Source organism: Amphiprion ocellaris, chromosome 17, assembly GCF_022539595.1.
Source record: "Amphiprion ocellaris isolate individual 3 ecotype Okinawa chromosome 17, ASM2253959v1, whole genome shotgun sequence".
Lineage (NCBI taxonomy): Eukaryota > Metazoa > Chordata > Actinopteri > Pomacentridae > Amphiprion > Amphiprion ocellaris.
The window spans coordinates 7,993,236-8,017,126 of NC_072782.1; the positions used below are offsets into that span (position 1 = coordinate 7,993,236).

Here is a 23,891-nt window from a genome sequence, read left to right on the forward strand (position 1 = left end):
CACAGTCCCTGACAGAGTACACTGAATCACAGAGGTTAGCTTTGTTCATAATCTCTCATTCCTGTGAGTTGCTGTGCCACCAGCTATAAGCAAATCTGTAGTAATCCTTATAGACAGGTCTGCAAAGGCCCTTAATATAAATGAGTATTTGATCCTCTGTGCCATTAGATAATACTTTTCTCCTAATGACAGCCCTAGATTCAGAGGGAACCTCTAACCGTGGTCTGCCTCACTGCTGTTGATGCTGAGACGCTTAAGTAATGTGCAAAAATAATCAATAGAAGGGCATTGAAATGAACAGGACCATTCTGTGAAGGTGACTAAGCCTCCATTTACCCATTGTCACATGGTGACACATTGCATAGAAATGTATCTGTCTTTAAGATGCCTGTGCATGGAGCTTATTACCTACATAAAGCAAGATGAAGTAAGAAAATGAAGCCAAGAAAGGTCACATCGGAACTGCTGAGTTCAAGACATCAATCAGGTGGTTTGCTGGTACTGTTACTTGTAAGACTATTTTGTAGCAACATCATTTGTAATTGGTGCTACACTTTGGGCTCCTACAGAACTCTGCATGCTCAGGCATCGATCATAAGTACACACACACACACACACACACACACACACACACACCCACACACACACACATATGGCCTGTCAAAATACTGAATCCCCAGGATACAGAATCCATCTATATGTATGGAGCATGTTCTTCGAGGAACTTCATGTCGTTTTGAGCAGAATGACAGAATGAATAAATGAATATTGAATCTTGACACAGTTGAAATCTGGAATCCTGAAGTATTGGGTGGAGAACACCAAGTAAAACAACAACATTAGCAAAATGTAAAAACAGTAATGATTTACTAAAGCGTACTTCATTGTAAACAGAAGGATTTGTAAAACGTTACTTCTACTCAAACTAGCAAATATAAGCAGCGTTTTATGTAGCCCACTCCCACCTTTTACTTTACGTTAAAGCAACAGAGGCATGCGAGCTGATTAGGGTCAAACATCAAGAAGAGTCCCTTCCCACAACTGGCATTTGGTATAGCCAATGGACATCTGGGGCAACTCTCCCATCCCCAAGTGTGGAATTGTTATGGACACGATGGTTCCTCATCAAAGCACACATTAGATCTAGATAACCTCAGACCACACCTCCCAACATCAGGGGCAATTCTTAAATGCCACAGTGTTGTACAACCAAGTCCACCCACTTATGCTCATACTTGTCTGTTACAAAATGAAACACATTTGCTTTGACAATGTATTGACCCATTGCCTGGGAAGTCAAAGCTCCCTCAGGCACTGCTTGGCCTAATTTGTAGCCTAAAATAAAAACAAAAATGTTATCTAACCTCCGTAGAAAGAAACAGGCACAAGTTGTAGCGTGCAGAAAGTGTCAATTCTTTCTACATGAGTTGACAAAGACATTAGACTCAACTGGGTAAAAACACTTTCAACAAAGCTGGAAACAGTAACAGTGGTTCCAGAAATCCTTTGTAATTTTTGTCAGCCATGAAAGCAACATGAAAGGATTCTGAATGAACAACATTTTATAATTGTGTAGTGTTACTGACATCATAAAAAACCTGATTAGAGTCAATGAATTTATGTACTTGAGCTATGGCAGCCAATAAAATCAAGGTGGCATCAAAGGATCAAAAGAGCTCTGGATGAATGACAACAGGCAACAACTACCTCAACTGAGATTTGGAACATTATGAATAAAAGGGTTTTGAATAGAAATTTCAGTACTAGTAGATCTCACACCTTTATGTCTGACTGGATTTCAACCACAAATAACGAGAACTTCCCTTCCACCCACATCTTCTTGAATCTGTCGACCACTGCTTGCCTGTAAAACCTCAAACAGACTAATTATCGGGTACAAGCGTTTTTACTAAAATGTATTTTGCAGGATGCATTTGTCCTTTTCACACTTCAGAAGGAGTGAGAGGAGGTGACAGACCATTTTGACAGTAATTGGACGTTTGACTGTTGTGCTGGGGTCACCTCAGGCAAATCAAGCAAACCAACAGTCAGTCTCATCCACTCTTCTAGCATCACCAAAACAACTGAAATTAGTATTTGTTGGTGTGGGCGGTCTAAATTCTTAAGGAGGCGTCAGTGTTCATGTCTTGCTCATTTGTGATGCATTATTTGGCATAATGACACCTCCCTGGTAAACATGATTCTCACATCCTCCCCTCTTTAACTTCCTCCATGCTATAGAAAAGTGACAATATGGCAGGTTCTCCCTCACATCCTCATGACCACATCATCTTTTTAAATATATTCTTAACATGTAAAATCTATTAAAGTAGCTTTAACGATGCTCCCTATCGAGACAATGAATGTAATACAGGGTGACAAAATTACCTTAAAGACTGCTAGTTAACACACTTCTGAACAAAGCTTCAAGGAGGTAATGTTTGTTTTGTTATGCTTATTACATTAAACTGAATTTTCATAACACTAAGGTGACCTCCTGCATATGCTTCACTGGGAAACATTCCATTTTTCATTTTCTGATGAAGTATGCACAAATATTGAAAGCTCTCTTTGTCTGAGCTACATGCAGAAAACAGTTAAGCCTTGTCCCCATGATACTAAATGCCTCCCCAGAGAATCAGCTGGTCATCACAACTGTATCATTTAACTCAACAAATGAGCAAAACTTTTTTTTAAAAAAAGAAAACTTAATTGAAAAATATGTAAGTAGTAACTAATATCCATCCCTGTGTCATGATTTATTTAACTGGAGTTGAGTGGTAAGAAACTAGTGTATATTGATAGGTCTGTTTCCCTTGGAAGTGCAGTGACCCAGAAGTGTAAAGGCTTATCTCATCTTGCTAGATGGTATCTAGAATAAATCTCCACAGAGAAGAATCAGTGTAGAAAAGGGAAATATTAAGAGCAAGAGGAGGTGCTGCAGCTGCCTGCTCAGTTGTGCATGAGATGATAAACATTGGGAGGCTTTTATCTGAGTGCTTTTCTCAGGATTCTCCTTACACAAGGATGAACAGCGAACAAGTATGATACTTTGTAAAAGGTTGGGTGCTTTTCAAAACCACAAGACTTCTCTCCGCAATTCTCAAAGCACCCGGTGAGGACGCAGCAGCAACTGGGCTGTCACTTTCTCACTTCCCAGTTAAACAGCGTCGCATCTGGTCCTCGCACAGAGTTGTGCCACTGGAAACGGGGTATTACAGGAATCAATGTTTATGAAAACTGTTTTGCAGAACATGCAATTTGCCTTGATTAGTTTGGAGAAGCTGCAACATGCAATTGGTATTACAAAACTGTATTCCTAGTGAGGCATGCTTTATTTCTAACAGAGTGTAGAAGAGTTTACAGTTGTCCTTATTATGACCAGAGCAGGCTATTCCCACCTCCCCACACAAACAGTAACACATGCACATCCTCATGCACACAAGCACACACCGGCTTGATCGATGCATTGTGCCACAAGAGAGCTGTGTGTGATGGGTAGCTAGCAGGGGGATGGGTCAGTGTGCTGCTGCTGCTGCTGCTGCTGCTGCCTTCTGTCTTTCTGTGTTTTCTCATCTTCTCTCAAGCACTGACAGCAGCAGCAGCCCACTGTTGCTGCAGTCTGTGGAGAATATCCATCTAACTTAGAGATTAGAGAAGCAGTCGTCATCCTTGTCTGTTTAAACCTAGTGGATTTTTCACTATTACGTGGTGTACAGCCTCACTGTCTCTGATCCTCTTCCAGCGGTCAGCAGCAAAGAGTTGCCCTGAAGAGGAAAAGGTGCTTGGCTTTCTGGATAAGGTAAAGTAATATTTTGTTAATTACTTTTTAAAGAGCTAAAGGTTGCTTAGACTTAAGGGGGAATCTTTCTGTATGTTTTGCTGTTAAAGTATGTCAGTGTGGAGCAAACTTTCTAATACAGTCTTGAAGTGTACGTTTTTTTTAAATGCATATTTTGGAATGCTTTAAAATAAGTTCTTGCACAAAACATATATCATCATTCCAGCTTCCTGTTTATATCAGTTTCATGTGTGTATTTTTTTTAAGAGGTCAGTCTTACACTAATGCAGTCAGTAAGTTTTAGGTCTTATTTAAAACCCCATTATCAGTTATGAATTAATCCTACCTTGAGCAGACAACTGTACATCGCTGTAAATTAATATTAATAGATCATGAGTTCATTTTATCTCAAGATGTGCATGTGCATACTGTAGGCACTGTAGGTCAGAAGAGGGCTTGATGCGCCACAGTTTGCTTCACCAATGCAGCATCTTACTTCCAATGTGTATTTAAGGATTAGTAACTTTAAAGGATAACCTCAATTATAAAGGGACAGTTCTTATAAAAAGGAAAATCTATGAGAAACGTGTGTTAATTCAAACTATGCTCTCCGTAATACTCATCATAAATTTGCCAGGAGAATTTCTTTAAGGCTTTTACTAAACAATCTGTGATGGCTTAATAATCTTTTATTAAATCGATCTTTTGAAAAGGTAAAAGTAACATGTTCTCCGCTATCACAGGTTACTCTGTGACCTGTGAACTTCTTATTAGCAGTTCCTGAATGAACATAAACGCATTCAATGCACCTGTCTGGTTCATAAAATGTTCATAAAAGAGGTTAAAGGGTCCATTTCACCTTTAGTGTGAACACAGACGCATTAATCGGGTATCTATTTATTTATGTGACTTCAGCCTTTCATATGAAACAATGCTTTGAGGCCTAATGGGGGGAAGTAAGAGGTGATGGAGAGTTCCTGTGACGCACAAGGCTTCACTGAGCACAGCAAGAGCTCACTGTGTGGACCTGACACACTGCATGGCCATGCGTATTTCACCAACTGTGCTGTTACATAGATGTTGATGTATTATTTTTTACACTCTAAGAGAAAATACAGCTCTATTAATCTACAGATATTGAAATCACTTAATAGTTTATAGTAGTAACTATAGTGCTACACCTCGTACTTTTGATAGGTGCTGAGAGGCTTTGATGCAGAAACACCACAAAGACGCAGCATACTACGTACACCGTGCTCCACACAAATTTGTATACAAATTATGAGTCAGATTGACCATTGCTCTGGTATATTAGCTACAAATAAAGTGCCAACACTTAATTTTGGATCAGGGTACTGTGAGTCAAGAGCGGACATGATTAATTACATGTTCTTGTTCTCAAACAACTAAATTAGTAACGCTATGGATGAAATGCTTTGCGGCGTATTGTGCTGTGCTGGCGCCTAACTCCTTTTTGTGATGCCGAAGAGAAGGTGACAGGAAGTGGGTTTACATTGGATAAATGCAGTCAATATTGCATGTGCGCTTTTTATTCCATCACATTAACAGAACATATAAATCCTCTTATAATCACTGCCGTAGATGAGCAATGGAACCGCAAAGGCCACACAATCATTTGCATCAATAAAAATTCCTTGGCTCGATCACCGATCTGATAAATATTTCTTATTTACAGCAAAGCACTGTTACTTTTCTGTACATCCTTCCTGTCACGCTGCCATTCATTTTTTTTAAAATGCTGCCTTACTGTTATTGTTTATAAGAAAATAAATGGCACTGGCTGGCTGTTCTAAGTACAAAATGTGCTGAAGCAAATTAGTTCAGTAACACTGAGTGTCAAACCAGAACAGCCATTGCAGCTTCACTGCTCTTCAACTCTTATCATGATTAATACTTAGCCAACCGATTTTACAGTCTGCAAGCGTTAATAATTGGTATTAACATGCTCTGACTGTCATAATCCTTCTCATTTTATAAGCTATAACACATGTAATTTAAAAAACTGCAGAAAAATGTACAAATACGTCTTATCTGTCAAGTTGTGTGAGTGTATAAAGTGAACTGGAGACTTGTAGGAGGCACTTCAGGCCAAAAAAGTACAACGAGGAGAGAGCTTAAAGTTCTTGGAACCAGAATTAGTTTTCTTTCCATGTGGCAAGTGTGAGAAGAATAATGCCTCATATTAATTATAACCCAGTACTTTGTAAAGGAAATAGTCTGCTAAGAGCATGATATCTCCTGTCATTGGAGACAGATGTAGAAGACTGAACAGAAAAGCTTCAACAAGTGTATAATGTTGATGACAAAGAAAAAATGTGTGGTTAAATGACTATTCCGATGGCCAAATACCCAAACAAACAAAGTGTGAGGTAGGATCTAAGTATTTATCGTCTTATTTTTTCATCTCCACCCTAATACACTACTCATATGGGCTGGATGCCAGCCATTCTTACTGTGCAAGGATCGCTTATACAACTGGCCTCTGGTGTACACATAAGACTTAGAGTGCCCAGCTTGCAAGGCTGTACTTTGGCACAATGGCGCCTGAGCTAAATGCTAGCCTGGTAACACACTCACAAAATCAATACTAACATGCATTGATATTTAGCAGTTTCCCTCGTTAAGCAGCTTAGTTTGGTGTGTTTGCATGCCAGCGTTATCAATAGAAGTAGAGCTGAGGGTGATAAGAATATTCTTAGTTATGCAAGTAGTCACACAATTGCAACTTACACTGGATTTGAACATGAATGTAAATGAACATGCTGTGAAATATCATGGCAGTCCTCCAATAGTTAAAATTCCCCATCTGAATCTTAGAGTGGACCAAAGGAAATGTCAGGGATCATCAAAATCAGCAGGGTTCCTCCTCCATGGACTATTACTGTCTACAACAAATGACCCCCCTTTCACCAGACCTGGACAAGACCTTGTGCCTTGTACTTACCAACCAACAGTCTGATAATTCTATCCATACAGCAACACTGTTTGCACGGTTACAACATGCTCAAGTGTAGGCTACAGTTTTAACGCTCCTAGCAGTAATACCTCCATGAAAACACACTAAAATTTGCTGTTAAGTTTCACAACATCAGCTGAGAAGAATTGTGGGGATTTCCTTAGATTTTCTACAGGGAAAACAATGGATTTATTTAAAATGTGAGCTCAAAACTATAACGTTTGGAAGGCATCAACAACTCAGAGAAATTAGTTTACATGACCTCAAGTAAAGTCACTCACTTGAATGCTGAAAGAATTGAATGGAAAGAATCGAATAAACAGTCAGTGTTGTAGATGCGTGCTATGCGCCCCGAGATATTTTGCTTTTTGGTCATGAGTGGAACTGTTAGATAACTCTGAGGAGATTAGTAGGTCAGTGGCAAAGAAAATGAATGGTTTTGTTTGAATGTAACTACTTTGCACAAAGACTGACCCTGGATGCTGATGTTCATGTGGTTGTTGTCACAGCGATGGATGTGGACCACGGATTCTATCGCCAGGTGGATGTCCACGACCATGCACACTACATAGTGGCCTTTTTTGTCCTGGTAATTGGAACAGTGGGAGTTACTGGGAACGCCTTGGTCATGTACGCCTTTTTCTGGTAAGCAACTTTCCTTCTTGAAATGATGATGGTGAAAAATTTGTCATTGTCAATTTTAGAGCTGCCTAATTCAGCCAACTGTAAACTGCTAGACTTTTCTACTTCTTTCTGTATTTTCATCATCATTTAAATGAATTCTTCTGCCAGGCTCCATTACAGAATGTGATTATTATCTAAAGAGCTTGTCTGAAAGAAAGCATACAAATGAATATTTAGCAAAGAAATCATTATTGTTTTGTATTATAATATATATTTGTGATATTTTTTAAACTATATTTAAGGTATAATTAAATAGGTACATACCTTTTCAATTATTTTGTTATGTACCTCTATTTCACTCTTTAAAACATGCAGAAGTTGTGTCTCCCCCTTCTGACAATGAGACTAACTACACATAAACATGATTTTGACATCTACTATCAGCTGCTTTCTTTTTTAGATTGTCATAATTGCTTTATCTGCAGCTTAGAAACTTTTCTGGGATGGCTCCTAGGTTTTTCTGCCATTCTTAAAGTTTCTGTAGCCTACTCCATTTTCATCTTGCTCTTCTCTTCAGCGCTGGCAAACCAATCATCGCTGACTGGCGTAAAACACGTCGCTACCAATTGCCTGCACAGAAATCAGATTTAAAACTCTGATTCTGAACCAAACTAAATAGAGAGTTTTTCCCTGGAGCTGATATATGAACCAGCATTGTGTGAACTTATTTGAATGTAATGGACATTAATTTATGTGTAAAAGTCTAGCACTGTAGTTTTAAGTATTAAATAGAAACATTTATATAAAATCTACAATGTGTTATTTTACATTTAAATACTAATACCTATCTATTTAAAGACAATCATTTTGGTTCTAAATAGACACTTATTTAGAGCTTGTCAAAGCTATTACAAGTTGTTTTTAACACCTATTCAAAATTAAGCTTTTCAAAGAGAAGACTGAAAGCATTAGATCCCTAAATACAATATTTGGCATTGTACCACGAGTAAATCACATTTCTGCTCATGAATTGATCTTCAAGTTCCAAGAAATCAAAAAGGAGCGCACAGTAGGACGGTGAGAGCACAGTGCTCTACTGTTCAAGTTTTATTCGCATCAAACCCGTCAGTTCACAGAAGCTGTTTGCCTGAGGGGTCGCATATCAAAATATAAAGCAGCATTAGGATACAATGGATTCTGCAGCACACCTAATTTAATAGTGACAAGAGTGGCTATTGCCTGAAACATCTATACTAGTACTTTAAGTTAGAGACCAACAAAACAAACTCACATGCAACCATTTGGGCAGCATGTGATATACTAACTCTGTACAGGACAGCGTTTGAAGTTGCAAATACTTAGAACAGTGAATAGGGAGACAGTTTATTGTTGCATCCGGAAGTACAGATGCCACCAGCACAGGCAGAGAGGTCTTCACAACAGCCTGCAGGCATTCAATACCAGGAAACAGCTCAGTGATTTTCAACTGCACTGGATAAATCAATACATGAATTCAATAATTCAGTCAGCTACTCCCTTATTTATGTACAGTCAACGCTGTGCTACCACCTAGACCACATAAAGAGGGTAAGTAAGCTTAAATAACAGGAGTGCAGCCTGAGGTAATCCAATCAATTCCTACGTGGCTCACAATATATTGATATCATACAATGAAACCAGATTCTCAGCTGGACTAGTAGAAAATGCAGTTTTCTGACAGAAATGATTTGCTTTTGTAGGCATAAACATAAATCCCGTCACGTACAGCAACTCATTTTTTAATGTTTTGACCTTCAGTGACATACTGTATGATGACGTTGGTAACATATCTTCCCTCCCTCAGTATTTTAAAGGGTTCACAGCAGTTAAACCTTTAGAAAAATTCATACAACTATAGTGTAGTTTAGGTCAACATTTTGGCATATGGAATAAATATTTGTTTAGGTAAATTACTGAACTGAACAAATGTTTCCCTAAGCCAGAGAAGTCATCAATTATCCAATTCAATCAAATCAATTATTAGAATAGACATTTAATAATGTCTTTCTTTGGTTAGTCATTCTGACAGAAGATGCTGTTATGGCAAAATCCTCTTTCTGATGTCAATCTCATATTTCTTCACTTGAAAAGTCATTTAGTGATTTCCATTATTTGAAAAAGCAAACAAGCGTTGAAATAATGATGCTAAAGTCAATACAGTATATGGACTGGTGTGTATATTACAGACAGGATACATACTATGGCTACTCCTGGGTATATAGTATACAACTGAATGCAGTGAAGAACCAAGTGTTAGATAAAATCCTGGGCCTGACATGTTTTTTGCATTAACGTCCAACATCTGGGGATGCACAGCATGACTAAACACAGATATCCCAAATGTCGCATCACTCAGTTGGTACTCCACTCACACTTGTTTGGTACACACAAATTCACTCTGACTTATCTGCCTGTGCAGTGTTTGCTCTTTTCGATCTTTTTGCAGAAAACGGGCAAAACTGGAGGACAATACCCAAAGGCCACTGATAACAATAGACCTGATAACTATTACAGTACATATTCAGTTAGGGCTCTATCTGAATACTTGGCTAACATGTTAATATCCATCATAAAACATGTTGCTAAAGGTTGAAACAATGAAAAATCAGTGGTTGTATGGGGTGGAAATTATACCTACAAAGGCAAATCATTTATTTACAAGAAAAGTGTATTTTCCTTGTAGTCCAGTGGAGAATCTAGCTGCAAGAAGAACTGTTACAGTAAATAACCACTATATAATGAATGCAATTATGAATTGCTTCCTGACACAGATTACATGACAACTCACAGGTGAAAAACATCAAAGGCTGTACTTTATTAATATTCAGAAGCCTGCATTTAGAAAAGCTAAAACTAGATTTAGGTTAACTTCACAAGTTTATTAAAGAAAAAAATCTCCACACACTGGTGGAATTTTGCTCACCGCCCCCTAGCACTGTTTCTGGGATCTTATTCTAATGTCGCAAAGGCTTTAACCATGATTTACAATGTGTTCCCAAAGGGGAATTTGATGTGTGTGCACTGTGAGCTATGACAAGCTAACAGGGGGTTACTGAGCAAACACCATTGCAACACGGCCATCTGTGCCCATTCCCAGCGTTAGAAAAAGAACTGCTAACATCTGCTGTGTCCTCCACAAGGGCCACTATTGTGAAGCTTATTATCATTAATAAAACTTGTGCATGTAAATGCATTTCTATATAACTGTGTAAGCTAATTTTATAGCTGTTTCTCAGCTCAGATTCTTTTCTAGTGAAAAGAGAGGACCAAACCTGGCCAAGCAGAGCAGAGTTCGGAGTGATTTCAGCGGAATTATGACAAGCTGCTCTCAGAGTCAAAGCTTGAACAGTTTAAATTGAACATAAATGTAATGCTCCAGTGCAATTTAGCTTTCTTCCTAAACTTGCTTATAGGCTTGGCTCTATTTTCAGCACAAAGGTTCTGCCCAAGATTGCTGGGGTTAGGGTTTTTTTTTTTGTTTGTGGAAGAAACACAGATTTCAAAGACTACAGCATGACAGAAAACTGAAGCTTCAGCTGGGATTTTCAGATAACCTCTAGACATTTGGCATATACATATTTCTCTACCTCAAGAGATTTAATGCTGGCTTTGACTGACTTACATACAGCTACAAACAGTAAACATAGCTGCCACTGCCTGTGCCGACCTTTGAACTGTACACTAATAGGCTTTGCTTGCCACAATGCAACATGTGAGTCCATTAGAAAGGGCAGCGGTATTGAAGATGTGCTAGCGTTTCATTTTATGTGTTCAGGACAGTATTATTGTGTTCATCTTGTGACTGCTCTGCCGAGAGCTGCAATCCTCCTTTGATCTGACCCTAATTTAAGAGAGCAACAGCATCAAAATAACAGTGTCTGCCCTCTGGGGCAGAAAAAAAAACAACAACTTTCAGAACTTTTCATATATGGACTTTGATTGAATGCAAGATAACTGTGTTTTGGCATGTTTGGACAGAATATCTTCTACTGTCTTATTTATGCTAATCAATTTTAGAAATTTATTTTGTATTATAGTGTTTGTGTTGATCAAGTGTTTTGTGGAAAACTGAGTACTTCTGCTTTAACATATTTTAATCATTGTGTGTTTCAGTAACAAAAAACTACGGACGCCCCCCAACTTTTTCATCATGAACTTGGCAGTCAGTGACTTCCTCATGGCAATTACACAGTCACCCATCTTCTTTGTGAACTCCCTCTATAAGGGTTGGATTTTTGGTGAAACAGGTATTTTTTTGTTTACATCCAGTTATACTGTATGCATGCATTCCTCAGTGTCCATGTTGTTTTAGTATGGTACTGTGTGGATAGATAGAAAATGCTCTGAAATATGTGGCTCTGTGTGTGTGTGCATATATATATATATATATATATATATATATATATATATATATATATATATATATATATATATATATATATATATATATATATATATATATATATATACACAATTTGTGAATTAAATTCTTCCTTCTTTATTCATCCCCTACAGGCTGTAAAATATATGCATTCTGTGGGGCTTTATTTGGAATCACATCGATGATAAACCTTCTGGCTATCTCGGTAGACCGCTATATTGTTATTACCAAGCCTCTGCAGGCCATACGATGGACCTCCACGAGACGCACTTGCCTCATTATAGCCTTGGTCTGGATGTATTCACTGGCCTGGAGCCTCGCACCACTTTTGGGCTGGAGTAAGTGACTTCATCTCTATCCCTCACTCTTTTAAACCAACCATACTTTTTCTCAAACTTTTAGATCATTTAGAATTTATTTTATATTGGACTTCTTCGCTTTTTAAAGGTTCGTACATACCAGAGGGACTGATGACGTCATGCACATGGGACTACGTGACATCTACTCTGGCCAATAAAAGTTACACTTTGATGTTGTGCTGCTTCGTGTTCTTCATCCCCCTGGGCATTATATCCTATTGTTATCTGTGCATGTTCCTGGCAATTCGCCAGGCAAGCAGGTAAACACATTAACACAAATGAATTGGCAGGACTTAAACTCTGTTATTTATATGAAGTAAACTTAACCCTGTGAACGCCAAGCAGTTTCCGGGGATTTTTTCTTGTCAAATTTTTACTTGCTGTGGACTCATTTTTCTCTGCAACATAAAGTCCTGCACCTCTATAGAAACAGCACAACCACTGCTAGAAGTAGAGAGAATTTAAAAATGTCTTCATTACAACAAAGTTATGATACCCTAAATCATAAAAAACCCAAAGTTGAATTTCTTTGACTATTCATTTTTACAAAAATAGAAGAAATCTGAAATCAATGTAAGAAAAGATAAGGTGCCTTTATTATCAATGTACATGAAAATACTATGAAATTCTGCGGGCAATCTCTTACAGTAGCAGTATGAGTTGTCATGGTCACTGAAAATCACCATGTGTAAAACATTTTATCCAAGGTGTTGCACATGCTGGTAAAAAATGTTAAATCTACATTCAATAAATATTTTACTACAGACAATTTTAGTTCCCATACTTGACTCTTATCTGGTCTGTGTAATACTAAGTCTGCAGTTTTGCTAAAAAGTCATTTTATGTCACAAAATTGTTGGTTGCAGCTTTGTGGTGGCTTCAGGGTTGCACTGTTGAGCACAGAATTTTAGTTAGGTTTTTTTTTTTTTTTTTTTTTTTACAGGATCTAGTTAGGATTTTTGGCAAATTTTAAATAAGGCACACAAAATAAAGTGGGTTTTTTTTGAGAAAATGGCTTAACTTAGATGATTTTTGTAAAGATAATATGCCCTTTCAAACCTGCAAGTGGGTTTTGGCATTCAGAGGATTTGTAAGTGCATATTGTATCAATAACATGCAGACTGCAGCCGCCCTATAATGTGACATCTTTACATTAACAATATACAGCAGTATGTTTCAAAAAAGGCTTGGCATTAATGCAGTACAATTTGTAGAATGAAATTGCATTGTGAAGTGACTTCCACATTGCTTTCATCTCATTCAATTACTTCGCTTTTGTGGAGCTTGTCTGTACTTTGGATCCTCTCATTTCATTGCCTGTACAGGAGTATTGCTCATGTGCTACATCTATAGCTGCTGCATGTTTCCAAATTCACTCATCAGCATTGGACCACATTTTTTCCCCACTGGAAACAGCTTGATACAGCTATCCTGTTCTATAGAGGGCAGCAAATTCATCCAGATAACCCCTCTGTTTTGCTATAGAAAACCTTTAGCATTGAACAAAATGCCTGAAGGCAGCATTAGTTTTGGTCTAAGCGAGGCTAGTATCACTATCTTGAGATGATGCTGTGATGTGATGAATGCTCCACAGGTCTTCTTGGTCTGTAGACTGTATCCGTCCAAGGAGGTGAAGCCCTTTAATGAACTGGGTATAGATAGGCACTTTAAGCTTGCTTAGCATACTAACTTGTTGCTGTTTGCCTGCTCGGTCCACTTGAGGTACATCACATTTCTCTTTTCATTTAACACTTCTCTGTCACATTTAGTTTTCTGTCATTGTGTTATAGAAGTTCACTGTGTTTGCTATCACTAAGGATGTTTTATTTCCTTTGATCCCGATCTAAGTACAAGAAGCTATTTGTGGGGCAGAAAATCAAACAGAAATATCAAATTTCCCATGTTTGTTCCATCCCTGCACTGTTTGTTATGTTAGCCTCTTTGCATTGCCATTTTACATAATCTTCTACCGTCTCGTTGTGTCGGCATATGGGCGCATGGACTAGTATTAGTTACATGATATACATACGTCTTAAAAACAAGTCTGCAAGTACCACAAGGTGAATATATTAACTACTAAACAGCCTTATTCTTTCTCTCTATCTCATAAGGGATGTGGAGAAGTTGGGTTCTCAGGTGAGGAAGTCAGCCCTGATCCAGCAGCAGTCCATCAAGACTGAATGGAAGCTGGCAAAGATCGCCTTTGTGGTCATCATAGTGTTTGTGCTTTCCTGGTCGCCCTATGCATGTGTCACCCTCATCGCCTGGGCTGGGTAAATATGCAGTATAATAAGCTGGACTGTTGGTGATCCAGTGATCTTTTAACTAGTCTGACATCACTAAACACACAGAGACTGCTTGATAGACCCTTACTGTGTGTCATTAATCATGAACCACATTCCACTCCTTTTAAAATATTATGACCCACAGCATGATGAATAAGTTTACACTTTACAACTTTCAGATATGGAAGCGTTCTCAATCCCTATTCCAAAGCTGTCCCCGCTGTTATAGCCAAGGCATCGGCCATCTACAACCCTTTTATCTACGCCATCATTCACTCCAAATACAGGTGAGGGCAATCATTCAACCAACTGGGAGACTGAAGTCTGAAAAGGGAATATAAGCACATTTTGTTGAGATCTAAATTTTTCCAACAGGGACACCCTTGCAGAGAAGGTCCCATGTCTACATTTCCTTGCCCAGCCCCCCAGGAGGGACTGCATATCAGTGTCACACAGCGAGTCCTCCCTCAGGGACTCAGTGCTGAGCAGACAGTCATCCGTCTCCAAAACCAAGTTCCACAGAGTCTCCTCCATGTCTACAACAGACACAGTGAGTTTGGATGCAGCACTAGGCCTTCAAGGGTACAAACAAACACAGATCAAGCAACACCATCAAAGGTGTGTTCACAGAAATGTGGTATCAAATGCATAGTGTATCGTGTCCGTTTCGGTAAAGTTCTTCCTTGTGTTATGTATTTTTTAACACTGTTTTGGTGACAGAGTTGTCTTTTGGCCAATAAGGGTTACGAAACATTTTTAATGTGGATTTTAAAGCACGATCTTTACATAGGAACTATACTGTTAATAAATAACATTAACCTCGTTGCCATGTTTTATTAATGAAAGATGGGCTTAAAAAGACCTAGTTGAAGCTGCAACTTTGTAATTCAAATAGGAGAACTATTCAGTTGTGGCAGAATAAGATGTGGAAGAAAACATTATTCTGCTTAGAACAAATATTCACTGCAGTGTTTGCTAGATGAGCATGTACCTTGTAAACAGTAAATAATTGCTAAGATGAAGAGCAGTCTCTTGAAGCAGAAGACGCATCAACAAGTAATGAGCCATTTGTCATATCGTTGGTTTGTAGTTGTAACACAACTGCATGGCAAAGACATGGTATGTAATGTTACACTGACTTAAGTATATTCTTACCTTCATGTATATATAAATGCATATCTCCTGCAGCAGGTTTGGAGTGATGTGGAGCTGGACCCTATTGACCAGAGTATGAGGTCCAGCTATTCCCTTACAGCTCTGGGGGACAAAGAGTGCCCATCAGTGACTAAACAGACCAAGGAAATGAGAAACCAAAGCCAGGAACAGGTGAGGTAGGTACTCAACATTATAATTGTTGATTTTAGATTCACTGCGAAGTCAAAAGCTTTCAGAACAGCACATCCTGTTCTCGAAATGGCTTATGTCACATTGATTACATTTGTATTATATTCAAACTCTGTTGAAGGCTGCCTTCCCAGAGCAAGGTTCACTGAACAGATGTGACCACAATATATGGCCTGAGTCTCTCAACAAAATAATACCCCTGGCCTGGCAGAGGAAAGGGGAGGATAATCTTGAGAGCTGGAATAAAGAGAAGAAACAGGAAGGTGAGGAAGAGTCTGAACATGAAAAACCAGAGGCACAGCAAGTGCAAAACAAGAAGAATGTGAGCAAGGCACAGGTCCTCATCCAGCCAGACTCTCTGGACAGTATTGTATGTGTGCATTCCCCTGCCATCGTCAGACCCAACTCAAAGGAAGGCCTGCTGGAACATGGCTATTGTGAGGAAAAACAAAGTACACAATGCAGACACAGAGAACTGTTGCTCGATCTGCAGCCCCTGGACTCTTCTGCTGAAATATTTGAGCCTGTGCAATGATTTCTCTCCCCAAAACCATCGAGCTCAATGTTAAATTATTGTCTATGAGGCTAGGTGTTACTGTGACCAAGCAGAGAGAACAAATACATTTTTCATCCTCGGATGCTCGTTTAATCTCCTTCAGCAGGTGTTTAAGTTGATCAAAATGTGTATTTGTGCAATCATGTACACAGTCCACTAATAATTGTGACACAAAACTCCACTAGTTAGCTGCAATACATGTAATATATAACATGTGGTCACCTTATTTTGTTGAGAGTCCTGCAATGGTATCAACACAGTCACACTGAAACCAAGAAAAGATGTATAAATGGACCTGAAACTTCAAGTGACGTTGAGACGAGCCACGTTCAAAATATTATATTCTTGAAGATCATGAATAAGCAGATTTATTATCGGCTTGAGGTAAAGACTCCAAAGATCATCTGTTTTTGGTGTGTTTGTTATTTTTTTTTTGTGTAGAAAGCTAACTTTGTTTACTTTTTGACAAAGGCAAACTATCAGCCTTGTTCATTTAAATGAACAATGCAAAAATATGGTCACTGCTGTTTATGTAAATGCCCTGTCTATAATGCACTATTGACATGTTTCTTAGGTTTATAATGGGTCTGAGTGATTGTATAACTGAAGATAATATATTTCTGACACTAGATAACAACATTTGTCATATATTTTATAATTTTCTGTTGTTACGTGCCGCAGCGACTTCAGGCACTTTGGTAATTATCTGTTACACCATCTGAAGACTGGAAAGGTCTTTGTCAGGTCAAAACACTTTTGTACAACTCAAGACTTTCATTTACTGCAGCGATTTCGGGAACAATGTTTTACATTTTTGATAGAAACCATTTTGTTAATTAAAGTGTGTCAACATGATGTATTTCACCTACCAAACTTCTCAAGTCCTGAAGATACTCAACACTCTGATGTATATCACCACTGCTATGCTACATGCTAGTAGCAGAATTAGGAATTTTAATTTTGTTCTCAGGGACACCCTAACTGCCACAACAGCAATCACTGACATTTTTCATATTTTCCTTTCTTAAATATTAATGAGTATGTATATTTGCTGTGGGAAATAAAGGTTTCATATGCTTCTCTACAGTCTCCACCGTCTTTTTGCAAATAATTCTCCGAATTAATAATATTGCAAATTCATTAATAGACATCCACACTAATGTTTACATTAATGTTTATTTATTATTTACATTAAAACATGAATATTTAATGAATTTTACTTTTCCACTTAAAGGACTGTGTCTTTTTAACTTGCTATAGCTATTAAAATGTAAACAGTAACACACTTGTTAATTTGCCAGTGGTGCTTTGATCAGCCATCAATGCATAATAAATTTTGACATAAGATGTTATGCATAAATATTAACAATTTAATGGCATGCATAATGTTTCACATATGCATTACAGCACCTACATTGTCAACACGCTTCCGATATTACTACACATTATTTATCATATGTGAAAGCTTGCAGACCAAATATGATATATTAGTATAATTACTTGTAAATCCACTTAGAGATGCTGTCAAGAAGCAGATGGATATAATTTGCTGTAATTCATTTTTAATAACCCACCAAATACCTTTTAGTTCCTCTTTGACTGTGAACGTTTGTAGATATATTAGAGCAGCTAGTGGAAATAGAGAGTGGGGACAAAAAGAGGACATCCAAAAGACATCCCAAATGGACCATAAGTCCATTAATAATATGGATCGATTCAATGTGTGACTCAGTTTTCAGGTGGCTGCGGTACTACAACATACCTCTTGGGACACACAGTTCTTCCTTTAAATTCAAACACAAAAAATGCCCCTTTGAACATTAATTTGGGGAATTCCTGAGTAGCACATTTGTCCAGTTATACAAAGATGATCTAGAGGTATGTGGAGCAACCTCACATAAAGGACTTGCACACTTCAGTGGTTCAATAGCATTGCACAGGGGGGTTTTGCTGCAGAGCTTCCGGTCATTTTGCAACCCTGTATTGATATGGCACACATGTAGCTCAAAGAATTCCCAGCTGACCTCTAGTATGTAGTCACATGCAAACATCTAAGAGCATTTAGCTGCACTGACTGCAAACAGTTAATAGTAATCTGTACAACAGGTCATGCCTGTTGGAGTTATTTAGTAGTAAAACAAAGATCGATATGTAACAAAATCACAGAGAGGAAAAATGTTGTAATGCAAATTAGAATAATCTGAAATAGCCTGTAATGTGATTAAAATATTTAGCCCAAGACATTGTTACAAAACAATGTCTCCTCATGTTTAAGTGCAAGACACACTGAATTTTAGTGTTGAGGCTTGGTATGCTTTGTCCTCTATAGTGGCGGAAAAGCGTTGATGTGATCTCATTGTTATTGATTGATATCATTGTTAATACACATTTCTGTCCTGTGTGAAAATGTGGGTCATGCTACACTTAGTCTCTGCTGATACTGACTGTTTATGAATGTCTGTCTTTCACTTGTATCCTGTTCTAACTTTATATGTACATTAAAAATCCTCAGACATGTTTTCTAATAGACTCAATAAAATTCATGAATATCTTTTAAACTGTTAGTTTTTAGACTGTCATTGGTACATTGTAGCTTCAAGGCAAACTGCTTGCTTTGCTCATGCTGTTTCTGCCAGCATATAAAAACATCACATTGGCATGTTAACAAGGCAAAAAATAAATAAGAAATTCACCAGAGGGGATCTTTAAAACAAGTGTCTGCATAAACTGTGATCCACTTTCCTTTCTGACCACTAGAGGGCATAACAACATTATGCTACTAAAATCCGAAACCCACTGGAACGTGCATCACTGCCATATCACAGCAACGATAACATGAAAATTAAACATAAAAATTCTAACAAAATAACACTGATGAAGTGCAGCACTACCACAGTACTTTCAGGGTATAGGAAAACAAATGCAGCCACATAGGCTAAGAGAAAACTGCTGCAAATGTGTGATACAATTAAACACCTCCATAAACAAACTGCTCTTTGACAATGTCAGAGTAAAAAAAACAAAAAACTACATAGTCCTAGTTCACACGAGGTATAGTGCCAACACTTGTTCAGTTATGTTAATGTCTCCTGATAGTTAAAAATGCATGACAGCAGGATGGCATGCCACTTGTCTGACCTGTACACTGGAGGCATTTAGTGGAAAGCCTGACGTCAGGAACCGCTGATGCAACAAGGAGGGCTGATGCCCTGTCAACGTTCAAATATTTCTTTTGTAACGTCATGTGAAAGTATCTCCCTCACACATTCCAGTAACCACTGATTGTTTCCTCCTTTTATTGAATGTCAGAACTTTCCTTTAACTGAAAAAAGACAGAAAACCTTTACCACTTCTTGATTTGAATGAAGGCCTAAATCCATTTCAAGGCAGATATCACAGATGTAATATTCATTATGATCTGCTGTAAGGCCAAATATAAAGATCTCAACAAATCACGAGGGGAAGTTTCGGTTAAGAGGTATCACAAGTACACAATTCAGAGGAGTTCATTTGTGAAAAGATCCTATTCAAGAGTTTTTAGGCCCTCAAAGTGCTACATTCATACTGAAGTACACTAGACTGTTACACCAGTGGCACAGACCATTAACAGTGAAATGTAGCATAAAAAAATCTAAATTACCTTGAAACACTCAAGTAGTAAAGTGGTCAGCATTTTATTTATTGATTAAAGGTTAAAAAACAAACAAAGAAGAATTAGGATGATCTTGTATTTCGAGTAACAAAACTGATTCTGCAGTTCACAAAAAGATATCCATCATGTCTAAATAAATCTAATTTTTCTTGTTAAATAGCTGGAGCTGCAGCTGTAATCAATTAATTGACTGGTTGTCAACTATAAAATTACTTGCCTACTATTTTGATAATTTATTTATCAGTTTGAGTATTTTTTAATTTAGAAAAAACGTACAAATTCTCTGATAGCAACTTCTTAGGTGTGAATATTGTTTGTTTACTTTCCTCATCTGTGGCAGTAAACTGAACATCTTTTGGTTTGAGAAACAATGACTTTTCACCAAAGAAACGACTAATGAATGAATTGAGAAAATGACTGACTGGTGAATCAACAATGAAAATAATCATAGGTTTATTCAGCTTGGTCCTGGCTCTCCAGATGTAGATTGCAGGTATAATCCTGCTATTGACAGAGCATTTCAGGTGGCTTTCTCCTTTCTTTGCACTTTCTTCATGTCATTGTTTAAAAAAAAAAAAAAATGGTGTCACTGTGGGAAACAACAACGAAGTCCAGACCAGTGACATGCCAAATTGTAAGTTTCAGGTTTTACAGAGGATTTGGAACATGCATTTAGGCAGAGCAGCTGTTTTGTTGTTGCTGTTTTGGTGATTTCAATTGTAATGATTGAGCTTCCCTCTTTGCTTGCACCAAAACAATTCCCCTGTCAGTATTTTGAAGGGACACTGTTGCCAACTGTCGGTTAAATATGAAATAAGTTAATTTGTGGTTTTGGCACTTTCCTCAGGAGGACTCTGCTAACTGCACTTTTAGCTTAACTACTCCCCCAAACCGGCGCAGCTGCAGTTTAGCTCGGCTTCGCTAGGTGTTCTCTCCCCCATAACTAACCTGCCCCGTCCCTCCGTTAGACAAGCCCCTGCCTGCTGCCGTGTTACCCCCCTGAGAACAACTCACACCCCGGCTGTAAACCCTCCTACCGGCACACACATGGGCTGGCTTATATGCGGAAGTTTCAGTTCCGCACAGTCCAGTTCTTCGAAGCACAGAACCGACGGAGTAAAGTCACGCTTCTTTCTCTCTCAAACACCGAACCCGGCTTCACAAGGCAAGGTGAGTCCTGCTGTTCCCCATATCTGAGCAAATATTTAAAACAGAAACTCAGGGAAAGTTACTGCTTTTATTCTAGAGCTTTTTGGAACGAAGTTGCGATTAAAAAGTTAGCGAAATGTGTTGCTAGTCTTGACTATAACTTTCCCGAGTTTATATTCTCATGCTGCTTCTAGCAAAACTCCGCAATTGCTTTAAAGACTTTTCTTTTTTAGAAGTTACAAGTCTGTCTGACAGTTTCATTAATATTATCAGACGTGTTTTCTGTCACACCCACTGAGGCAAACTCAGCCTCTCCAACACATTTGAGAGGAAGACCTGTGCTGTTAGTACCAGTGATTACAAGCTGAAAAGTGACAGTAGTAGGTTATCTCTGTTATTCACATTATATTTAATAATCTAGACTTACACACTCTGACGCTAAATTAAAAGTAGGCATTTGAAAGGCTGGGTGTGACGAAAATACAGGAGTTGCTTTGGATTAAACATGTGTTACCAGTCTGGGGATAAAAAGTGAGTATCCCATAAAATCAAGCTGGAACAAGTTGTCCCAGTGACAGCAGTTAAGATGGGAATATTGAAGGATGGAGGCTTTCAGATGATGTAATCCGACAAGAAATCTGACGTCACAATAAATATGATTCATTCAAGTATTGACAAATATCCTTTTTCTCTTTGTTTTCACTGACAGTTGTCTAGTGAGGTACGATATGTTGTAAAAGTGAACTGTGAGTCAACACATCCTGTAATGATGTCACCAGGCAACAGTGTCTCCTGAAGCGCTGTGAAAGGAGCACGACAATGAGCTTTAAGCCTCTGAAAGGCACAATTTCCACACTATTTTCACCTTAATTGAGAGCTGATTTTTTTCTTTTCACTACCGAGAGGTTACATTAAGGAAACGTGACTTGAAACAGCTGTAGTTTGACACGTGCAGTGGAAAAGGCATCAAAGACAAGCAGCAGGTCTTTGAAAACATATGGGGACCCTTTGTGAAGTACGTCAAGGATCAAGATTTAGCAGACCCTCAGATTAATGAGTGATTGATGGACCATGCAGCTTCTGCACCTGCATGTTTATTTTTGTGTATATTCTCATAGGAATGCATGTGCACTTATGTACTAATATAAGGGCACTTAAGTGCTGATTTAGTTGTGTTATCTTTGAAATAACAGACTGTAACTGGACTTGCACTAAAGTTTATAGAGGAGAGAAGCAGTTTGTTTGTTTATTTGTTTGCTGTTAGTTTTTTTGTTTGTTTTTTTGTTTGTTTTTGTGGGGTTTTTTGTTGTTGTTTTTTTTAAAAAGCAGCAAAACAGTTTGTATTCTATTTTATATACAATGTAAAGATGTTTCCATTGCTGTGAAAAACAAAATAAAAATATTGTGGAAAAAAAGGAAAAGGCATCAAGGTCAGAGTGGTGACTACACTTCCATCAAATGAAGGTGACCTGTGTTTGATGTAGGGCTGCGTGGTACTGGGGGAAAAAATAATATTGAAATATTTGGTTTTCTGCAATATATAGGACTATGATAAAAACAGGCCTTGAATAACTGTGTTCGGAAGGAGCTAATCATTGTAGAATGACTGGAGTTGGAGTGGATTTGTATCCAAAATATTTAAAAAAAAGAATATATGGAACCTTTTTCATATGGTGTAACACTTGACAAGGCATTCAAAATGTATATTTTTTGCTTTGGATGGTCAGATCTGGTTTTGTGCTGCTAATGTAGAGCTTTGTAGCGCTGATTTAAAGCGTCAAACAAATTGGTTGTGTTGCCACATGTAATTGTTTTTAGTCAACATCCTCCTTTCTGCAAGCGATATCTTCCCATACAACTGATGTTCAGTTTCTTTTTGCCACCAAATCTTTCTTATCAGTGCTCCTCGCTTATGTAGCTGTGCACCTGTGGAATCTGCATGTCAGCAAAGTTTGTCTTATGAATAAAGTTCAAAAAAATAAACTCCATGTATCCAAGAACCGTTAAAGGGAGTGAATGATGTGATATCAGACAGTCTTCTCTTGAAGATTAGTCATGGAAAATGAGAACTTTTCTTTTTGCACATAACGGCAAAGAAAGTTGCAGCACAATGTGTTTTAGTTAATTTGCCTTTCCCAGTGATGTCACCATTACGCATACACACATCGCAATATTGATGCTGACAGGGTATATTGTGTAGCGTTAGTATGATTCCATGATATTAAATGATTTTCCACCACACCCAGGGACGTTAGTGGAGTTTCCAAAACGTACGTATTGAGCAAGCTTTTGTATAACCAGACATGACAAGATCAAGCGAAAGATTGTATCACTGATCATAGCCTGTGTTTCTTACTGCTAATAATTCTGTTAGTCTCACTATGATTTGGAGTTTTAATTTTGTTATTAATTCTAAAACCAAACATTTAAATTCAATATCAGACAATTTAGACAGTCTGCCTACTGATTGGATCAAACAAGTTAAAATGACGTCTACCACACGAGCATTAAAGCGTGTCTGAGCCTGTAATTTCTGGTGTGGAAGTGCTGAAATATTTAGAAGAATAAAGTGCCATAATGATAGAAACTTGCAGGATAAGGTCCAAGTGGAAAATAACTAGGATTAGGCTCTAACAAAGTTGGTGAAGGGTTTGTGTGAATGCTGCTGATAAAGTTGTCTGCACAGCTCAACTGTTTTCCTCTGTTGGAGAACACTAAGAGGTGTGTCTCCTCATGTCTATGCA

General features: G+C 38.0%; 2 protein-coding genes across 9 annotated transcripts in view; both read left to right on the forward strand.

Moving 5' to 3' along the window:
• The first annotated feature begins 3,041 nt into the window (after positions 1-3,041).
• Positions 3,042-17,428, forward strand: opn4xa (opsin 4xa). 2 transcript variants are annotated; one of them, XM_035952619.2, is made up of 10 exons: positions 3,042-3,802; positions 7,268-7,403; positions 11,535-11,668; positions 11,937-12,140; positions 12,250-12,421; positions 14,273-14,434; positions 14,626-14,733; positions 14,822-14,996; positions 15,635-15,772; positions 15,912-17,428. In XM_035952619.2, the coding sequence occupies exons 2-10, from the start codon at positions 7,270-7,272 to the stop codon at positions 16,323-16,325; spliced, it is 1,641 nt and encodes a 546-aa protein (XP_035808512.2). In that variant the 5' UTR covers positions 3,042-3,802; positions 7,268-7,269; the 3' UTR covers positions 16,326-17,428. The 2 variants fall into 2 exon arrangements, with proteins under 2 accessions (XP_035808512.2, XP_054875350.1); XM_055019375.1 differs by having other exon boundaries at positions 15,635-15,777; positions 15,912-16,077.
• Positions 17,429-20,984: 3,556 nt separating this feature from the next.
• Positions 20,985-23,891, forward strand: part of pdlim5b (PDZ and LIM domain 5b) — a 39,995-nt gene continuing 37,088 nt past the window's right edge. For 3 of the 7 annotated variants that reach the window (XM_023279738.3, XM_023279740.3, XM_023279741.3), the window contains exon 1: positions 20,986-21,168. The gene's annotated coding sequence lies outside the window, so the exon portion shown is untranslated. Of the gene's footprint in view, positions 21,169-23,891 lie in introns of all 7 variants that reach the window. The other 4 variants (XM_023279739.3, XM_023279743.3, XM_023279742.3 and 1 more) reach the window with 4 other exon arrangements.

Bases quoted from the DNA above. Each gene is read 5' to 3' on its own strand.
- opn4xa (XM_035952619.2), top strand. From the start codon at position 7,270: ATGGATGTGGACCACGGATTCTATCGCCAGGTGGATGTCCACGACCAT. The intron at 12,141-12,249 runs GTAAGTGACTTC...CGCTTTTTAAAG, and splicing joins CGCACCACTTTTGGGCTGGA to GTTCGTACATACCAGAGGGA. The intron at 14,435-14,625 runs GTAAATATGCAG...TACAACTTTCAG, and splicing joins ACCCTCATCGCCTGGGCTGG to ATATGGAAGCGTTCTCAATC.